Source organism: Sylvia atricapilla, chromosome 19 (genome assembly GCF_009819655.1).
Source record: "Sylvia atricapilla isolate bSylAtr1 chromosome 19, bSylAtr1.pri, whole genome shotgun sequence".
Taxonomy (NCBI): domain Eukaryota; kingdom Metazoa; phylum Chordata; class Aves; order Passeriformes; family Sylviidae; genus Sylvia; species Sylvia atricapilla.
Genome location: NC_089158.1, coordinates 6,274,801 through 6,290,080, shown reverse-complemented (window position 1 = coordinate 6,290,080; position 15,280 = coordinate 6,274,801). Strand labels below are relative to the sequence as shown.

Here is a 15,280-nt window from a genome sequence, read left to right as displayed (position 1 = left end):
AAAGTTTGTGTAGTGGCACATGTTGCTGGCTTTGGGAAGTGGGTGGAATCTGATGAAGGGAGGTAAGTTGCAGTTACTCAAGCAGTTTAATTACATGGACATTGTGACGGCCAATTACAAGTCTATTGTTTTGACTAAGCAGATACCACAATCAACTTAGGCACTTGAAACTGAGAGAAGATGAGATTTGACAGTTTGGAAGGACATAGCAACACGAAGGCTGTGGTGGGAGCCTACTGTGGTAGACAACTGACTGTCAGTGCAGTATTTCTGCTCAGAGAATGTTCTTAGGTGTTAACCAGTCTCTGAGCCAGAGGAAAGCAGTGAGTTCTTCTAGAAAATGTTTTGGTGTTTCTTTTTCAGAGAAAACAGGTGTGGTATGACCTTTTGTTTCTCCCTCCTTGTGGTCCAGTGGGAGCATTCTTCCTGAACATTGCATCATATTTCTTGCCTTGTTTTCTTGAATGCTAAAGCCCTGTGGAGTTTATTGTTTCCTAATGTTCTCCCTGACTGGAAGGGTGAGGATGCTGCAGAAATGAACAGAGGAGAGTCTGTGTATTGAAACTGAAAGCTGAAACAGCAGCTCGTGGGGCACCTGAGCCCTCTTGCAGCTGATGACTGAACCTGCAGAGCTGTAAAGGCACAGCTCACTTGCTAAACCATCTCTGCCAGGCCCGGTGCACTTTGTGTTGAAGACATGTGTTGTTCTCATTAGACTCCAGAATAATACAGGGATTTTTTAAACTCTAGATTCCTACCAATAAGGCATTTTTGTGATGAACTTGTAGAAAAGTAAATCAGTTTCTAAAAAGTGTTTTCAGTGTTGATTATTTCAAGCCATTATGCTGTTGTCAACTGCTCTCAAAAATCTCTGTTTTAGAAGTGTATTTTGCATTGATTACATATATCCCTGGACTTTAGGATTCCATGAATTGAAGGTTATGCTGTATGATGAACGCATTTTGTGTCCTCTGGAATCCCTATGATTCATTAACTTTAACCCAGAGCCTTTGCCTACCTTCAGTGTCCTTCCAGAGGCATGGAAGGAGGAGGTCAATCTGTTTTGTGTTCCCCTGGCTGCACTGCCCTTCCTTTGGAACCTCATGCTCAGCCAGTGATGATGTTGCCATTTTTACTGACTTTTTTTCATCCTCAAGGCACTCAGCAAAGGGAAGGGACAATGGAATGTGTGACCCCAGTGTAACACACTGTTGTGGGGCGTTGGCTGCTGAGAGAAATGGCACTTGGGCCAACCCTGTTCCATGCCCAGAAAAGAACAGAAACTCTTCTCTTTAGCAAATCTGCAGAGAGTTAAACTTCCCCTTGCCTCTCTTCTTGATAGTGGAGGTCAGTGCTTGTACTTTTGAGGTGGTTCTGCCTAGAGCTTGGCACGGGGCAAGTGCCTCATCTCACTTTATAAATAGAAATTCAGCATCTTCCCCTGGTTGATCTGTCTGACAGCTGCACCACTGTGTGCTCCTCTTACACTGCTCCTCAGCGAGTTTTTTTTCACCACACTTGGCCCAGTGAGGCCTTAGAAACAATCCAGCAGGTCTCTCTGTAGGATCCTGCCCACACTGAGGCAGCGACCTGGAGCCATTTCTGGGCTTTTTATTCAAACTCTGAGCTAAATGATGCTCTGAGAATTGATTCAGGGTGGGATGCTGGTGGGAGGTTTGGACAAGCCACCACCAGGGTTGCCTTTTCAGGGTGAACCTGCTCCATCTTGGAAGCTGGATTACCTTGAAGGGCAGGATCTCCTTGAAAGGCATTCTTTTCTCTGGGAAACCTTGACCTTTCCTCTTTGGATGGGGTCACAATAGGATAATAAGCTACTTTCTTGGTACAAATATGATCTGATAAAGGTGGTTAAATTTGTTTACAGGGATTACAGAGTGAATTTCCCTGCCTGAGATTTCCCTTCTCTAAATCAGCAGTGTGTGAATCCATGTAAACTTGTGACTAATGGACTTCCCCATGGGGTATTTATTTTATATGCATGTGTTTATGTTAAATAATGTAAATTGTGGAAGAGGAGGGTGTGGGAGAGCTAGAAGACCTCTTTATCAGAAACCTTGAAAAGGCCATGTTTGCATTACTCTCCTGACTCCAGCATAATCCCAGAGGTGGAGAGGTTGTATATTTGAAGCAGAGCAGAAGGTGCTTCTCTGTGCTGACACCATACTCCAGGCTGGGCTGAGCCCTCTGGCAGGAGCAGAACCATTGTTACCCCTGATTTTGCCTTCTCCCCAGCTATGAAACTGTCTCAAGTCAAGATTTGTATATACTCAAACATATATATATTTAATCTGTGTATTCCCTTTCTGCAGAATACATGCGTCCTCTTTCTGAGTGACTGATGCTACACTGCTCCAAGGGGGGTTTATATTGCTGGAAGTCAGGCTTTTATTCTGTGTGGTTTGAATTTTTTTACTTCAGTCACCCTTTCTCGTAGATTCTGGAGCACTTAATCCTGGTGCACTTAAAAGTTCTTTACGATTTTTGTAACTTTATGCCATTACCATTTTGCTGTTCTGTCCCCAATACCTTTTTAATTGACTAAAACTGACATAAGTTGAAACCTAGTCTGGTTTGGCTGACTTGGTTTGAAATAGTAGACGATGCTAAACCAGAGCAAGCATGCAATGCTCAAACCCTGTGTGTCCTATTCCACGAGTTTTACCTGCTGGTTTAACTTGCTTCTTAAAGGTGTTTAGCAAATTTTGTCTTCTAAACATGGTTCCTATTTCTCCCCTTCAAATTACAGTCAAGCAGTTTTGTTAGCAAGTTTATTTTCTTTATTAGCCCCTGTGCACATGACTGTGCTCAAGGCTGGCAGAGTCCCTCCTGCCACCAGTGTAACTAACTCACTGTCACAGCCAGATGTGCTACAGAGCAGCAAGTGGTATTTGATAAAAGCAACATACTCACAAACCAGCCTTTGTTGTAGCTTTCAGTTATTTTTCTGCTCTGTGTCTAAAAGGAGTGGGCCTGTCTGGCTTTTGTAACTCACTGATAGCTCTGCAAACTGAGTCACAGGGCCAAATCTTTTGCAGAGAAGCATCACTTGTGTCAGAATCTTTGGTAGTGGCAGTTCAGCATCCCACTCAAATCAAGTGCTTTGTGTAGTTTTTTGGAAAACACAGTCTATCTGATTTGTGGATTGTACAAACTTTATCTGTCTCTTCCTTGTTCCATAATGGAACCTGATGCCAAATAAGTTAGGCTGATATTAAAGCCCTTGTTTATTTTGCACTGTGTGTCTGTCAGAATAAGTATTCAATGTATTACAGTTTAAAAATGATATTTCAAGTATTGTAAAAACAGTAACTTCTGCAAAGCTCTGTGGAATGGATTGTGGAATTTGAGTGCTGTTGAAGTAATCAAATTCTGAAAAATAAGGTGATTATAATTGAAATCTGCAGATAGTAATAAACTGGCTTAGATAATTAATTTGGATTTAGAGTTGCTTAATTTTTCTTGGCATTTGCAAATCCCAAACCGACTTGTGGAATGTTCTTGATTTTATTGAAAACATGTGTGACTGGTTTTGAGGGCAACAATATTTGAAGAACAAAGTAGTATCTGTGTGTAAATGGAGGTGGACAAGAAAACTTTCAGGAAACAGCTTATGTCATTTTGGGGAGCATTGTGTTGTCTGCTTTAGCACAAAACAGACTACAGAAGAATTGAAGTCTGCCCTGTAAAAAGATTTACTGTTCTGAATAACATTTTAAATTCATAGCACTGACAAAGCTGGAGTTTAAATCTACAATTTTCATATGAAAATCAGAATTATTAATTAGGAGTAGATCCCAAATTCGTGGAACTTCTGTTAGTTCTTCAGAGTAAAAACAAAGTACTATCAAGAGTATCTATTTCTAAACCTACATTTAAGCATGTTTTTATATTAGAAGATGGAATTTAATAGAATTGCCAGTATTTCTGGAATGAAACTGATTCAGAAATGAGTAATGAAGAGTGTTACTGAATTTGGCTGATGTTAAAATACAGATTTCTGTTGATTAAAAACCTGTCTCACTATGAAAGTATCTCACTGGTAATGGAAAATATTAACACCACCTTCTGTATGGTGATACTTCCTTCGTAAATTAATTTTAGTTGTCTCTGTGTTCAATGAGACTGAACTTTTATTTTTTTGATTCATTGCAGGACCAGTTTGACAACTTAGAAAAGCACACGCAGTGGGGTATTGATGTTCTGGAAAAATACATCAAGTTTGTGAAAGAAAGAACAGAGATTGAACTCAGCTATGCAAAGCAGCTTAGGTAAGTTGATATGTAAAATTCTGGACTTTTGAGTTGCTCTCTTCAGAGCCTGTAATTAACTCTAAGTTTGCTGTGTCAGTGGTGATTTTGTTTATAATAATGGCTTTTAGAAAATAGCTTTAATGTAGAGATTGGAAAGTAAAAGTTAATTTAAGATGCTGTTGTATTATATCTGCTAGTAATCATATGTTTTGCAAAAAGAGAGGTTATTGGGGTGGCTCAACAGCACACTAGGGCTTACTCACAGTTTATGCATGATTAATGGCTCAGCCTTTGAGGACAGCTCTGTAATGTTTTCCATGAAATTGGGGCTGCTGTGCAAAAATGCTGAAGGGTTTTAAGAATTCAACAGAATAATGATCATTTGTTAGGCGAAGTTTAGGTTTTCTTTTACTAAGACAGGCCCTTTTTGAACATGCATGGGAAGGAACTGCAGGTCAGAAAGTCAGCCCCAGCCCTTGGTAATTTTTCCTATGTAGTTAAGAAGGTTACAACCTGATATTTGAATTACAGTTTTATCATCTTTTAAGGCATCTCCTGATCAGAGGAGAGATCTTTTTGAATTAATGTCAAATAATTCCTGCTAGGTACTTTCTACATGTCCACATCTGGTTTGATTGTGGACAGAGATGAGCATGTGTGAACCAGACACAGAAAAAAAATCTTCCTTGAGGTCAGGTCCTGGGGAAGAGGTGCTAAGAACCCTCCCCCAGGAGTAGATGCCACCTTGCTTTCCTCTGTAAGGTAGAAAAAACTGAGAAGTGATCAGGGGTTAGAAGGGAGTAAAGCACACAGGGGTCCTGCTGCTGCCTGTGGGACAGAATTGTTGGCAGCCACTGGTGATCAGTGCTAAACTGGAAGTGCTGGAGTTAACTGGGAGGGGGAGAGCAGGACTAATTAATTATTCCTAACCCCTCCAGTAAACTCACCTTTTATTTGCATGGTGATAATAAATCTTGAGAGCTCTTTCCATCTTTTTCAAGTTTTAAAGAGCTGGTATCTGAGGTTTCAGTTGATCTGTGTATCTAACACAGTGTCTATTAAAAAAATCACCCAAAATTTGCTTGTGTTTGAGTGGATTTGAGATGCACAATGGCCTGTGATTTATGAGGAGCTGGTAGTAGATAAATCCCTGCCTTGATGGTTGTGTGCTCTCCCAGGGGAATGCCAGGAGGGTTCCCCGGGGTTTCTGCTACAGACAAGCAGGAAATAGAACATGACTCGTGCAGGAACAAATTGCTCACATCCTATGGAGAGGAGCAGAGATTGAATTACAGAGGCAAAATGAGCTGGAACAAAGAGAATATGACTGGACTGGGAAAGCCCAGCAGAGTATCTGGGTGAGCTGGCCTGTCTTAGGAACAATCCTGCACTAGACTCACTGGAGTATTCAGGATGACAAATTCCCGGTGTAAAGAGCTTAATTATTAAAATAAACACACAAACGACATGTAAATGAAAGTGAAAGATTGTTTTACCTGTGACCATGTAGAAACTATGAATTCCTGAGCTTTATTTCTTGTTCTGTCCTAGACTTCCCAAAAACCACGGTCAATTTGTTTCTTGCCTCTCTGTATTTTTTATGGTTTGAGGACAAATGCATCTGTCCCCGAGGAGCTCTTAAACACAGGGCTGCTTGCAGGCATCTAAGAAGTTAGATGTATAAAAGAAAAAAACAAAAATGTAGGCTTGTCAACTGTTGAGGTAAAACAGTGCTGGATATTAAAAAAGAAAAATAAATCATGCATCTGCTTTTATTTAATAAGTGTCCTTAAGCCTGGTGCAAACCTTTTTTTGTACCACATCCATTTGCTTTAAAAGGGCTGCATCACATCACTGCATGTCATAACATGCAGAAAATACTATTGAAAAGGGACAGGTTAACTCAAGGTAGTCCTGTGGATCTAACTAATTTTGTAGTGTAAATAAAGCTGCTGTAATTTATTTCCTTCTGTGAAATTTGTATTTTTTGTTCCATTCCTGGGTTCCTTAACTAGCCACTTCTCCTCTCTGACAATCTACATCTCAGCCTGGTCATCTATGGAAGTTAAATTTTCTTTTTCTTTATAATTCTGCAAATGCATATGTAATATTTTAGGTTAGATCTACACACCATTTACAATTAGCCCAGTGGTTTGAGAGCCCATTTCAGATCTGGCACAGTTATTTTCTTAATTCACATTGTTATTTTCTTAATTCAATCATATTTATTGAATCATTAAGCTAGGCTGGGAGGGAAGGGATTTAGAAACTATGGTAGAATGTTTATTTTAAGTGTTTTTACTTCCATGAGACGCTGTTGTGCTGGATGCTGTGCTCCCAGTGCTGAGGTGGTGTGTCCTTGTCACTTCCCTTGCAGCACAGACACTCAGAGCATCACAAAGGGTGTCAAAACCCTTGCCTAATGTGATGATAGATAGATAGCCTCGAGGAAAATGTGTTGGGAAAAATGCTTCAGGTGTCAGGATAATCTGAGAATCAGAACCCCTGATGTCTGACATCTTTCTCCCACATTTGTCACCCAAGTTGAAATAAGGGAGCAGAGAAATAGGCTGGAAAGGCAGATAAAATGAGGCAGAGTGAAAGGCAGATAGAAACACTCATAGAGATGAGTGCTCAGGATAGCACAGAATATTTCCAGAGCTGGTGCTTTACTGCTGGTCTTTATTAGTGTTAGCTCCCTCTGTAATCACTGTTAGCACTGAAGGTGTCACTGCTTCCTGAGCTCAAACCTGGGCAGTGCTGGTGGTGACACTGCACCAGGATCCTCTGGAGTCCAGCAATACTTCTGGATTCACTGTCACTTGTGGGGGGTTTTGTGTGCACCTGGTTAAACCCCTACATCTGATTTTAGACAAGGGGGGGAAAAAATTAGAGAACTTAAATATATAGACTCAATTTGTGTGTTGTGTAAATTGCATCGAAGAGAATGAAGTGTTTAACCCAGACGCTAATCCTTGGTAAGTGGTTTTTCTCTGTGAAAGCAGACTGTGATTTTTTTTTTCCCTCTGCTCTGTAGCATTTCTGCACCTTTAAAGAGTCACAGGAAGCCAGTTGCTCTGTGTGTCAGAATTAATTGGGCAGCATGACAGTACAGGGAGATGGAGTTTTTATACTGTGTGAAAATACCTTATTACTGTAGCCTTCTGTGCTTGTTTTCTTATGGTTTTTCCTTTCCCTTTCAAGCTGGTGCATGGAAGGAGGCATTCCCATGGCATACAAAGGGTGCTGTAAGATTTATTTTCATCATGCAGAACAGTTTGGAGAACCCTTCTCATGCTGGCATCAGGTGGAAGCTGCAGAACTAGAGAAGTTCATTTTTTCAGAGCATATTCTTGGAGAGAAGGCATAGGCTGGGAGGGAGATACTCATTTGGATCCCTTCCAGTTGAGATCCTTAAATTTTGAGGAACACATGTTTGTCTGTGCAAATCTGCCAGCGTTCTGGCTACTCCTCTGTTGGGGCAGATGCTCCTTAATTCCTGAAGGAGAACAAAAGGGATAAGAAATGTGAGATGGGAGGCCTTGCCGTCTCTAAGTCAGCAATAAAACCAGCATCAGCAGGGAATGGGTTACACCTCTGAAAAAGCAGTTTCTTTACAACTTGATGTGTTCTGGGACTTCTCCAAAGACTTTGGCATGGCTAAGTTGATAAAACTCAGTCCTCCTTCAGACAGTGATTCCATCAATACTCCTTGTGTGCTGTTCTTCATTGCTGATACAACCTTGTAAAACTAAACCAAATGGCCTCCCTTTTGCAATAGGGTGAGAGGCTGCCAGAGGGAACAGAGTAATAGGGCTCGGTTTAGGACAGAGGGGCACTGAAAAGGCCTTAAAATTTCTCTATGAGATTGGTGAGCTCTGTGGTGTGCACTGCAGTGCAATGTGCATTGTGATGCTGATAGCAGCAAGGTGCACTGAGGGGCGGGTGGACAGCACACCTTCTCAAATCGCTGGATTTGCTGCTGATGAGAGACTTCTGAGGCACTGAAAACCATGCAATTACTGTCACATGTGCTCACAGCAAGGTTCAGGTTTCTTATTTAAGATACAATCACTCCAAGAGCATATTGGTGTTTTAAAATTAAATCAGGAGTTGGCCGGAGGATAATGAGATGCAATCATCTGTGCTAATTAGGATAATCAAATGTCACACTTCCCCCAGCATTAGCTGATAATCACAAAATTATCCCCCTTTTGCTATCTACTGCAGCTTCCCACAGCTTTATGAAGTATTTTTTTCCCTTCTAATCATCCTGCAAAAGGCAGGCAAACCTGCCTGGCCAAGAGTGTCATCGCCTGCCTCAGATCTGCCTTTCCTGGGATGACTCCTGCTCTAAAAGAAACTCCTCTAGATCAGGTGAAGGAGATCTGTGCATCAGCAGAACCACAGCCCAGGTGTATTGACTTCACAGCCTTAATTTAGCAACTTCTTGGGTTCAGAATCTTTCTGCTTTGTTGTAGTTACAGACTGGAGCACTGTGCAGCCCATTCTTAGGATTGTTACTACAGCACAATCAAAGCCTGGTTATAGTCATACTTTAGGAAAGGCGTCTGCTCATTGCAGATAAAAAGTCTGGCCTCACAGAATGTGTGTGCAGCTAAAGATCGTCACTAAGCTTCAAAGGATATTTAAACATTTTATTTTATATATCTGTATTTTTAATTTTAGGAATCTTTCAAAGAAATACCAACCCAAGAAGAACTCCAAAGAGGAGGAAGAATACAGGTATGTCCACGATCCCCTGCGGGCTGAGCATGCATTGATAGAGGAATAGCAAAGTTTGGGTCATCACCTAGGATTTGACTTGTAAACCCAAGATTTTAAATTCAAGTGTAAGAGTATAGATGTCACAGATGCAGAAACAGGCTTATGTGGTAGATACTAAGGAGTGGATTTGGCCTATAAGTACCCAATTCCCTTATGTTGCAGTTTCTGAATGCCTGGGTTGGGGTTTTTGTTTCACTTGTTTTTTAATGTGCCTTAAAACCTTCAAGCCAGACTGATCCTGGCTCTTTGAAGTGAACAACCAAATTCATATCTGCTTTCAGCAGGAGCAGGAACAGTTGTTAATTTTAGCATGAAACTCAAGCACTCCGTGTAAGTATTAAATTACTCAAACAGGCTGACAACACAGATTAGTAACTTACAAAAGGGGTGATGTTCTAACACCAGAGTGGTTCCTGCAGAGCAGGATGGAGGATGAAGTTTGTACTCCCAGTATCCTGGAGCTTGCTGCTGTTGAAGGATGTGGCACAGCCTCACCTGTGTGCTTTTGATTCCCCTGCTCACACCTGTGTGTCCCCATTGCAGGGGATTGATGCTGTGCTTGCAGGGAGCAGCAGAGAGCTCAGCTCCTTCTCTGAGCAACAAGGTCCAGGTGATGAGACACCACAGCACACTCCTGCCCTTGGGGAGACTAACAATTCTCTTTAAGGAGAACTTTCTAGAAAATGAGCTTCCCAACAGACTCTAAACCAGAGCGAGAACCTTTCCCCTTTGAGCACTGTGACCCTGGAGTTTCTCAACGTCAGTGTTTTGTAATGCAGCTCTGAAGGAAGGGATGGCAGGGGCTGACCCTCAGCCTGGTGGTTCAGGAGGCTGCTCTGCCTCTGGAGAGCCCAGCAGCAACCTCAAACCCCTTGGCTTTGAAATCTGACATGTTTCAAAAGAGTTTGGATATGGGTCCAACTGGATGATTATATTAATACAGATTTTTGGGTCAGCCCCCCAAGCTGCTCTATCCAGCTACTCCAGTGGCTTGTGTAACAGAGATAACAGCTTTTTTGCTCGCTTTTAAATTTATTTTTAGTAACATTGTTTGGGAATCAGTTATTTATGCCATTGTTTCCTGAGATACTGGTATTTACACAAGGAAGATTATATTACCAGCACAGAGGCTGTTTTGGTCTGTACCAGGATTAGGAATAAATCTGCCTTTGGATAGCTCTACCATAAATGGGTATTTTGAGTTTACTACAATGGGTTTTGACACATCCTTCATTGCTGAAAAAGGATATTGGAATTAAATGATTATATGTGATGTGGCACAGAAGATCCTGTGTATCCTTTGCCCTTTATAAACAGTGTTCACCTCAGTGTAGTTACTTCATGTCTCAAAACAATGTCTGGGGATTTGTCATGTGACCTTTGGATTCCTCAGATGCTGCTTGGAGACAACCTGGCTTAAAATCAGCTTTTTTCAAGCTCACTATCAGTCTCTCTCTTTTATACTTTGTGATTTTTTTGCAACTGGGATTTCTCTCATTTCACATCATAAATGTGGATGTTTCTGCTTGTAATGGATTATGGGTTTAGTCCCTCTATTAGTTTCTCCTGTTCTAATTTTCATCCGATGCCTTTTTCATCCCTGTTTGTACCACTCCATTCTATTTCCTCTAAGTATCTCCATCTTTGCTTTGATTTTTCACCTTAAGGTGATGATCAGGGTAGGCCACTACTATTTTAGAATTAGAATAATAACAATAATGATAATAAAAACAACAACAACAAAAACAATGGTTTTTCTAGCATGTAGTAGTGTCTTGCTGCTGGCTTTCCAGCTGCCCAGCATGGCCAGCTGGGGTATTTAAATGCAGCTCTGTTGGCACTGGGCTGAATATACCAGTGAGACAACCTGCTGTTTCAAAATTTGTGTGCACAGATGTTTCTTCTTTTCAATAATACATGGAATGCTGTATGGGAGATTATTTGATATGAAAAGATTAACCTTATGATGGAAGGTACTAAAAAAATATGGTTTGACAATGAACACCTGGTTAGTAACCTCTCTACTTATTTGAAAACTTTATATGAACTATATCTGATTTAAATCAAATTTACATTATGAAAAACTTTCTTTTCTAGGCTATGCTGGCCAAAATTTTGCTTGCTTAGACAGGATTTTGCCAGGTAGGATATACTGATGACTCTGCACTGAGTTGTAGGACATGAAAGAGTATAATAGAAATGTATGGTGAGTAGAGATTAGAAAACTGAAGCCCCAGAGCTGTCCTGATGAAGAACATGGCACTCTAAAGTGGTGCTACTTTAAGAGCCAGTGTCAAACTGTCTAAATTGAGATAGATTTATCAGGCAACTGTCAGTGTGTGGGACAGGCCTCCTTTGGAGAAATTCCTTCCAGTGAATCTGTGCTAATTTATAGCAATGCTAAATGTTTAAGGAGGATCCCACCTCCCTTTGCAATCTGTCTGAAAAGAAAGGGACTAAAAGCAAAATGCATTTCTGTCCTTTGCAGGTACACATCAACTCGAGCCTTCCTAGCCACTTTAAATGAAATGAATGACTATGCTGGACAGCACGAGGTCATTTCAGAGAACATGACCTCTCTGATCACTGGAGAGTTAACACGCTACGTGCAGGAGCTGAAACAGGAGAGGAAATCGGTAATCGATCCTTTTTTATTTATTATTCACAATGAATTGCTATTTAAGACAGCTAATTAGGGGCAGTGGAGTTCAATGTTAAGTGAGATTTATTTGTAGTTAAAAAAGATGAGCTGTGCTAATGAACCAAGCATTAAAGAAATGGGTTATGTGCCCTGGCCAAGTCGCTGAACCGTTTGAATCAAATGTTATAAAATCAGACAGAAATGCCTGCAGGAGAATCCCTGCTAAATAAGGCCAGAGACCCATCTGTGCTTAAGGCTCTGTTAGCCAAAAGCTTGCTTAGGGAAGAGTCCAGCAACATGGTGTAAAGCCTGAAATAAACAGAGGAACTGCTGTACTGAGGCCGATTGAGAGAATTATTTGGATTTTGATTCACACTTTTGTGCTTCCCAGACAGATCTGGTCAATGGGACTCTGTAAAACAGTTATTAGAATAAGAAATGGGGGGTTTGTCTTGTTTGGTGAAGGTGGGGAATGTGGTTTTCAACCTGTTGTCCTTCAAGACCGGTAGAATTAATAGCTTTATGTTAGTGCTTTATTTCAGCTACTACTTTAGGGACCTATGTGCCTGCTACAGGGAATGTTCAAAGCTGATTAATTTGCACATCACCAGCTCTGAAAAATGGATAGTTGAGATGTGATTTCCTTCCTTGCCTTGAACCCTTTTATGTGCTGGATGTGTGAACATAGAGGAAGGATTCTAAACACTGCAAATACTCACAGAGCAGGTAGAAAATGACTAAGCAAAGTGCAAAGGGAGCATCAGGGCATTATGTTTCGTTTCCAAACTGTTGGTCTATTTTGGAAATTGCAAAAAATACTCCTGCAGAACTTAGACATTTATAAATAGTCCCACTAAACACTAAGCATGTGTTGAGGTGCTGTGTGGGACCAGAGCCCTGGAAATCACCACCTTTTCCTAAGTATAGCATTAGAATGATAATTCTGTCAACAGAGGAAAAGAATATATAGACATAACTTTAATCTGCAGAATGGTGTGTAATCTTTCACGGATAGCATGGAAGGATGTTTTACATATAGCTGTGATGAGATTGTTTTCTCAGCCCCTCTGTGACCTTGTATCCAGCATGGTTCTGTGCAAAAAGGAAAAAAAAAAAAAAAAAAGAGAAAAAGTAAGCATTCTAGTATTGCATTTTTCTGTTGGCTCTAATGGTTTAACCTATTTTTTCAATTACATGGGCATATAAGTTGATTGGAGTACCTGTTACACATTTTAAATACAGTAGAAGAGGGTTGCAATATTTATTTCTTGTAAAGAATTTGAGCAGTAACTATTGGCTTTCGGTTTTGTTTGTAAGCTTTTCTAGTAAATATGGCTCATATAAGTAATGGATAAATGACAGGAAAATTAGTTTAATATTGACCTAGTGATAAGAACATGAGAACAGCAAAAAGCAATTGAGTCTATTTACCTGCTGTTGCTGATAATTACTGGCCTTTAAGAGAAAACAGTTGTCAGTCACAACTGTTTGTTCTTGCAACATAAATAGAAGCTTATATGAATTAGGAATCCTTGTCTGGTTCCCGTAGATTTCTCATTTATGAGAAAATGGTGTTGAAAAGGAAACTGTTCCCACCCTCAGGCATTTTTCATACACAGCCTCTCACTTCATCCTGTAAGAGCATTGATCCTGCTGAGATCTGCAGGATGGGAGGGTGGTTGTTGTGTAAATATCTCAGAGAGCTGCTGCTTAGGCAAAACCTTTTATGATATCAATTAATGAATGACTTGGTATTTCCAGAAATTTTGTTGGCAGAGTTCTCATGCTCACTGCTTGTTCTGCCATCAGCTGCTGTGCTCCAGGTCCAAAGAATCATTTGAATGAGCCACTCCTGGGGCTGGGTCCATGTGTAGGAGTTGGAGACCCGCATTCTTGTCCACTGAGTCTTGAATTAAGTCATTCAGGTGTCCAAATACCTGTAAAATGGTACAAATTTCCAGTGATTTCAGCGTGGCTGTGGTAGATAAACATCTTTGCTCTTTTGGTTGTACTTTCCCACTTGGAAGGTGGAAATGATACACAGAGATGTCATAACTATAAATGTGTGAAAGATGAGCTCAAGTCTAGCAGAAAGTGATCAGGCAAATCCAAATGGGTTTGGAAGGGACCTTAGAGCTCATCCCTTTCTCCCCCTGCCATGGGCAGGGATAACTGGACCAGGCTGCTCCGAGTGCCAACCTGGCCTTGGACACTTCCAGGAGCAGCCTGTGCTGGGGCCTCAGCACCCTCTCAAGGAACAATTTTCTCAAAAATCTCTAAATACAGCTTCTGTTTCCAAAGGAAACCTCTGATGCACAGGAGTGTTTGCTGGAATCGTGGGCAGGGAGTGTGGCTGGTGATCTTTAAACACGTGGGGGCTGGTGCCTGCTTGCTCTGCTTTGTTTTCATGCTCATTTAGCTGTATTGATTCAAGTGGAATTACACCAGCAGATGATCAGGGTCACACAGTAATAAATCATTTCTTGGGTTTTCCTTGACAAGTGCCAGCATCTGGCCTGTAAGCGGTGCAGAACTGATACTGTATCATGCCTTACATTTGTTTTATGCTGGATAAAATTCATTTGGCATACAAATTGTACATATGTTGGGTTTGTTTGGCTCTCTGAAAGGTGTGCTTGATGGCTGCCTATGTCGTGTTTTTTCTATAAAAGATAGTTGCTAGTGCTGAAAATAAGGGAAGAAGCAAATAATCAAAACCAGGTTGGACAATATGATATGCAAGGTCAGTGGTTTGGTGCTGTTGTTCAAAAGACAGATATCTCCTTTTTCCTCTGATCTGATTCAGAGCTTGGGAGAGTTCTGGGTTACCTTTACTCTTTTTCAGATCCTGTGCTTTGTTGCATGATGGCTTTTGACCATGAGAAAGTGGTTACGAAAAAATCAGGCAGACTCCTTGTGTGAAACTTGAATACCTTTAGTAACAAAGGTGAATCAATATATCATATTACACATTCCTCTTCCATTGGCTTACCCTTAATATTGTCACTGTACCAAATGAGTTATTTTGCCCTCACAGTCACTGAAGTCAGTACACACCCTGCCTGCTTTTCACACAGTGAGAGGGAGAACTCCGTGTGTTGTTTCAGTTCTTCCCAGCTGCCCAGTGAAGTGAAACTCTATAGTCCAGTTCCTCACTTGAACTTCTTCTTGTTTTCTCTTGATCTTACTGTGTCCATGCTCTCCCAGGAGAAATTCTCGACCTCAGGGTCCTTGTTAGCAGCCTAAAAGCTCAGATTTCAGTTCTGTGTTGTGTGAAGGGCATGCCCCATCCATCTTTCTCTTGACGTTTTTGGGGTTAGATGCCTGTGACTGAATTCCTCTTTGCTGTTGGAAGATGTCATCAAGTCACACAAATGAGGTGGGAATCACCTCTGAGTGGTTCAGGGAAAGAACTTGCTTCTGCAATCATGCTTCATGTCACCCCAATGTCACCACAGCCTTTCTGTAGGGTCGCTCTCAAAAGTGTCAAGTTTGAGCTAGAGGACCTGCAGTATTACAAAATTGGGTCTTAATCTTCTCCATCTTTGACACAAGAGAAGGTGGTGATCCTGTCATGTCA

General features: G+C 41.0%; 1 protein-coding gene across 12 annotated transcripts in view; it reads left to right on the top strand.

The window, feature by feature from the left end:
• FNBP1 (formin binding protein 1) overlaps positions 1–15,280 on the top strand; it is an 89,650-nt gene that overhangs the window by 25,268 nt on the left and 49,102 nt on the right. For all 12 annotated transcript variants that reach the window (XM_066332739.1, XM_066332737.1, XM_066332740.1 and 9 more), the window contains exons 2-4: positions 4,174–4,289; positions 8,961–9,017; positions 11,548–11,695. In XM_066332739.1, coding sequence (XP_066188836.1) covers positions 4,174–4,289; positions 8,961–9,017; positions 11,548–11,695 — 321 coding nt within the window. The remainder of the gene's footprint in view (positions 1–4,173; positions 4,290–8,960; positions 9,018–11,547; positions 11,696–15,280) is intronic.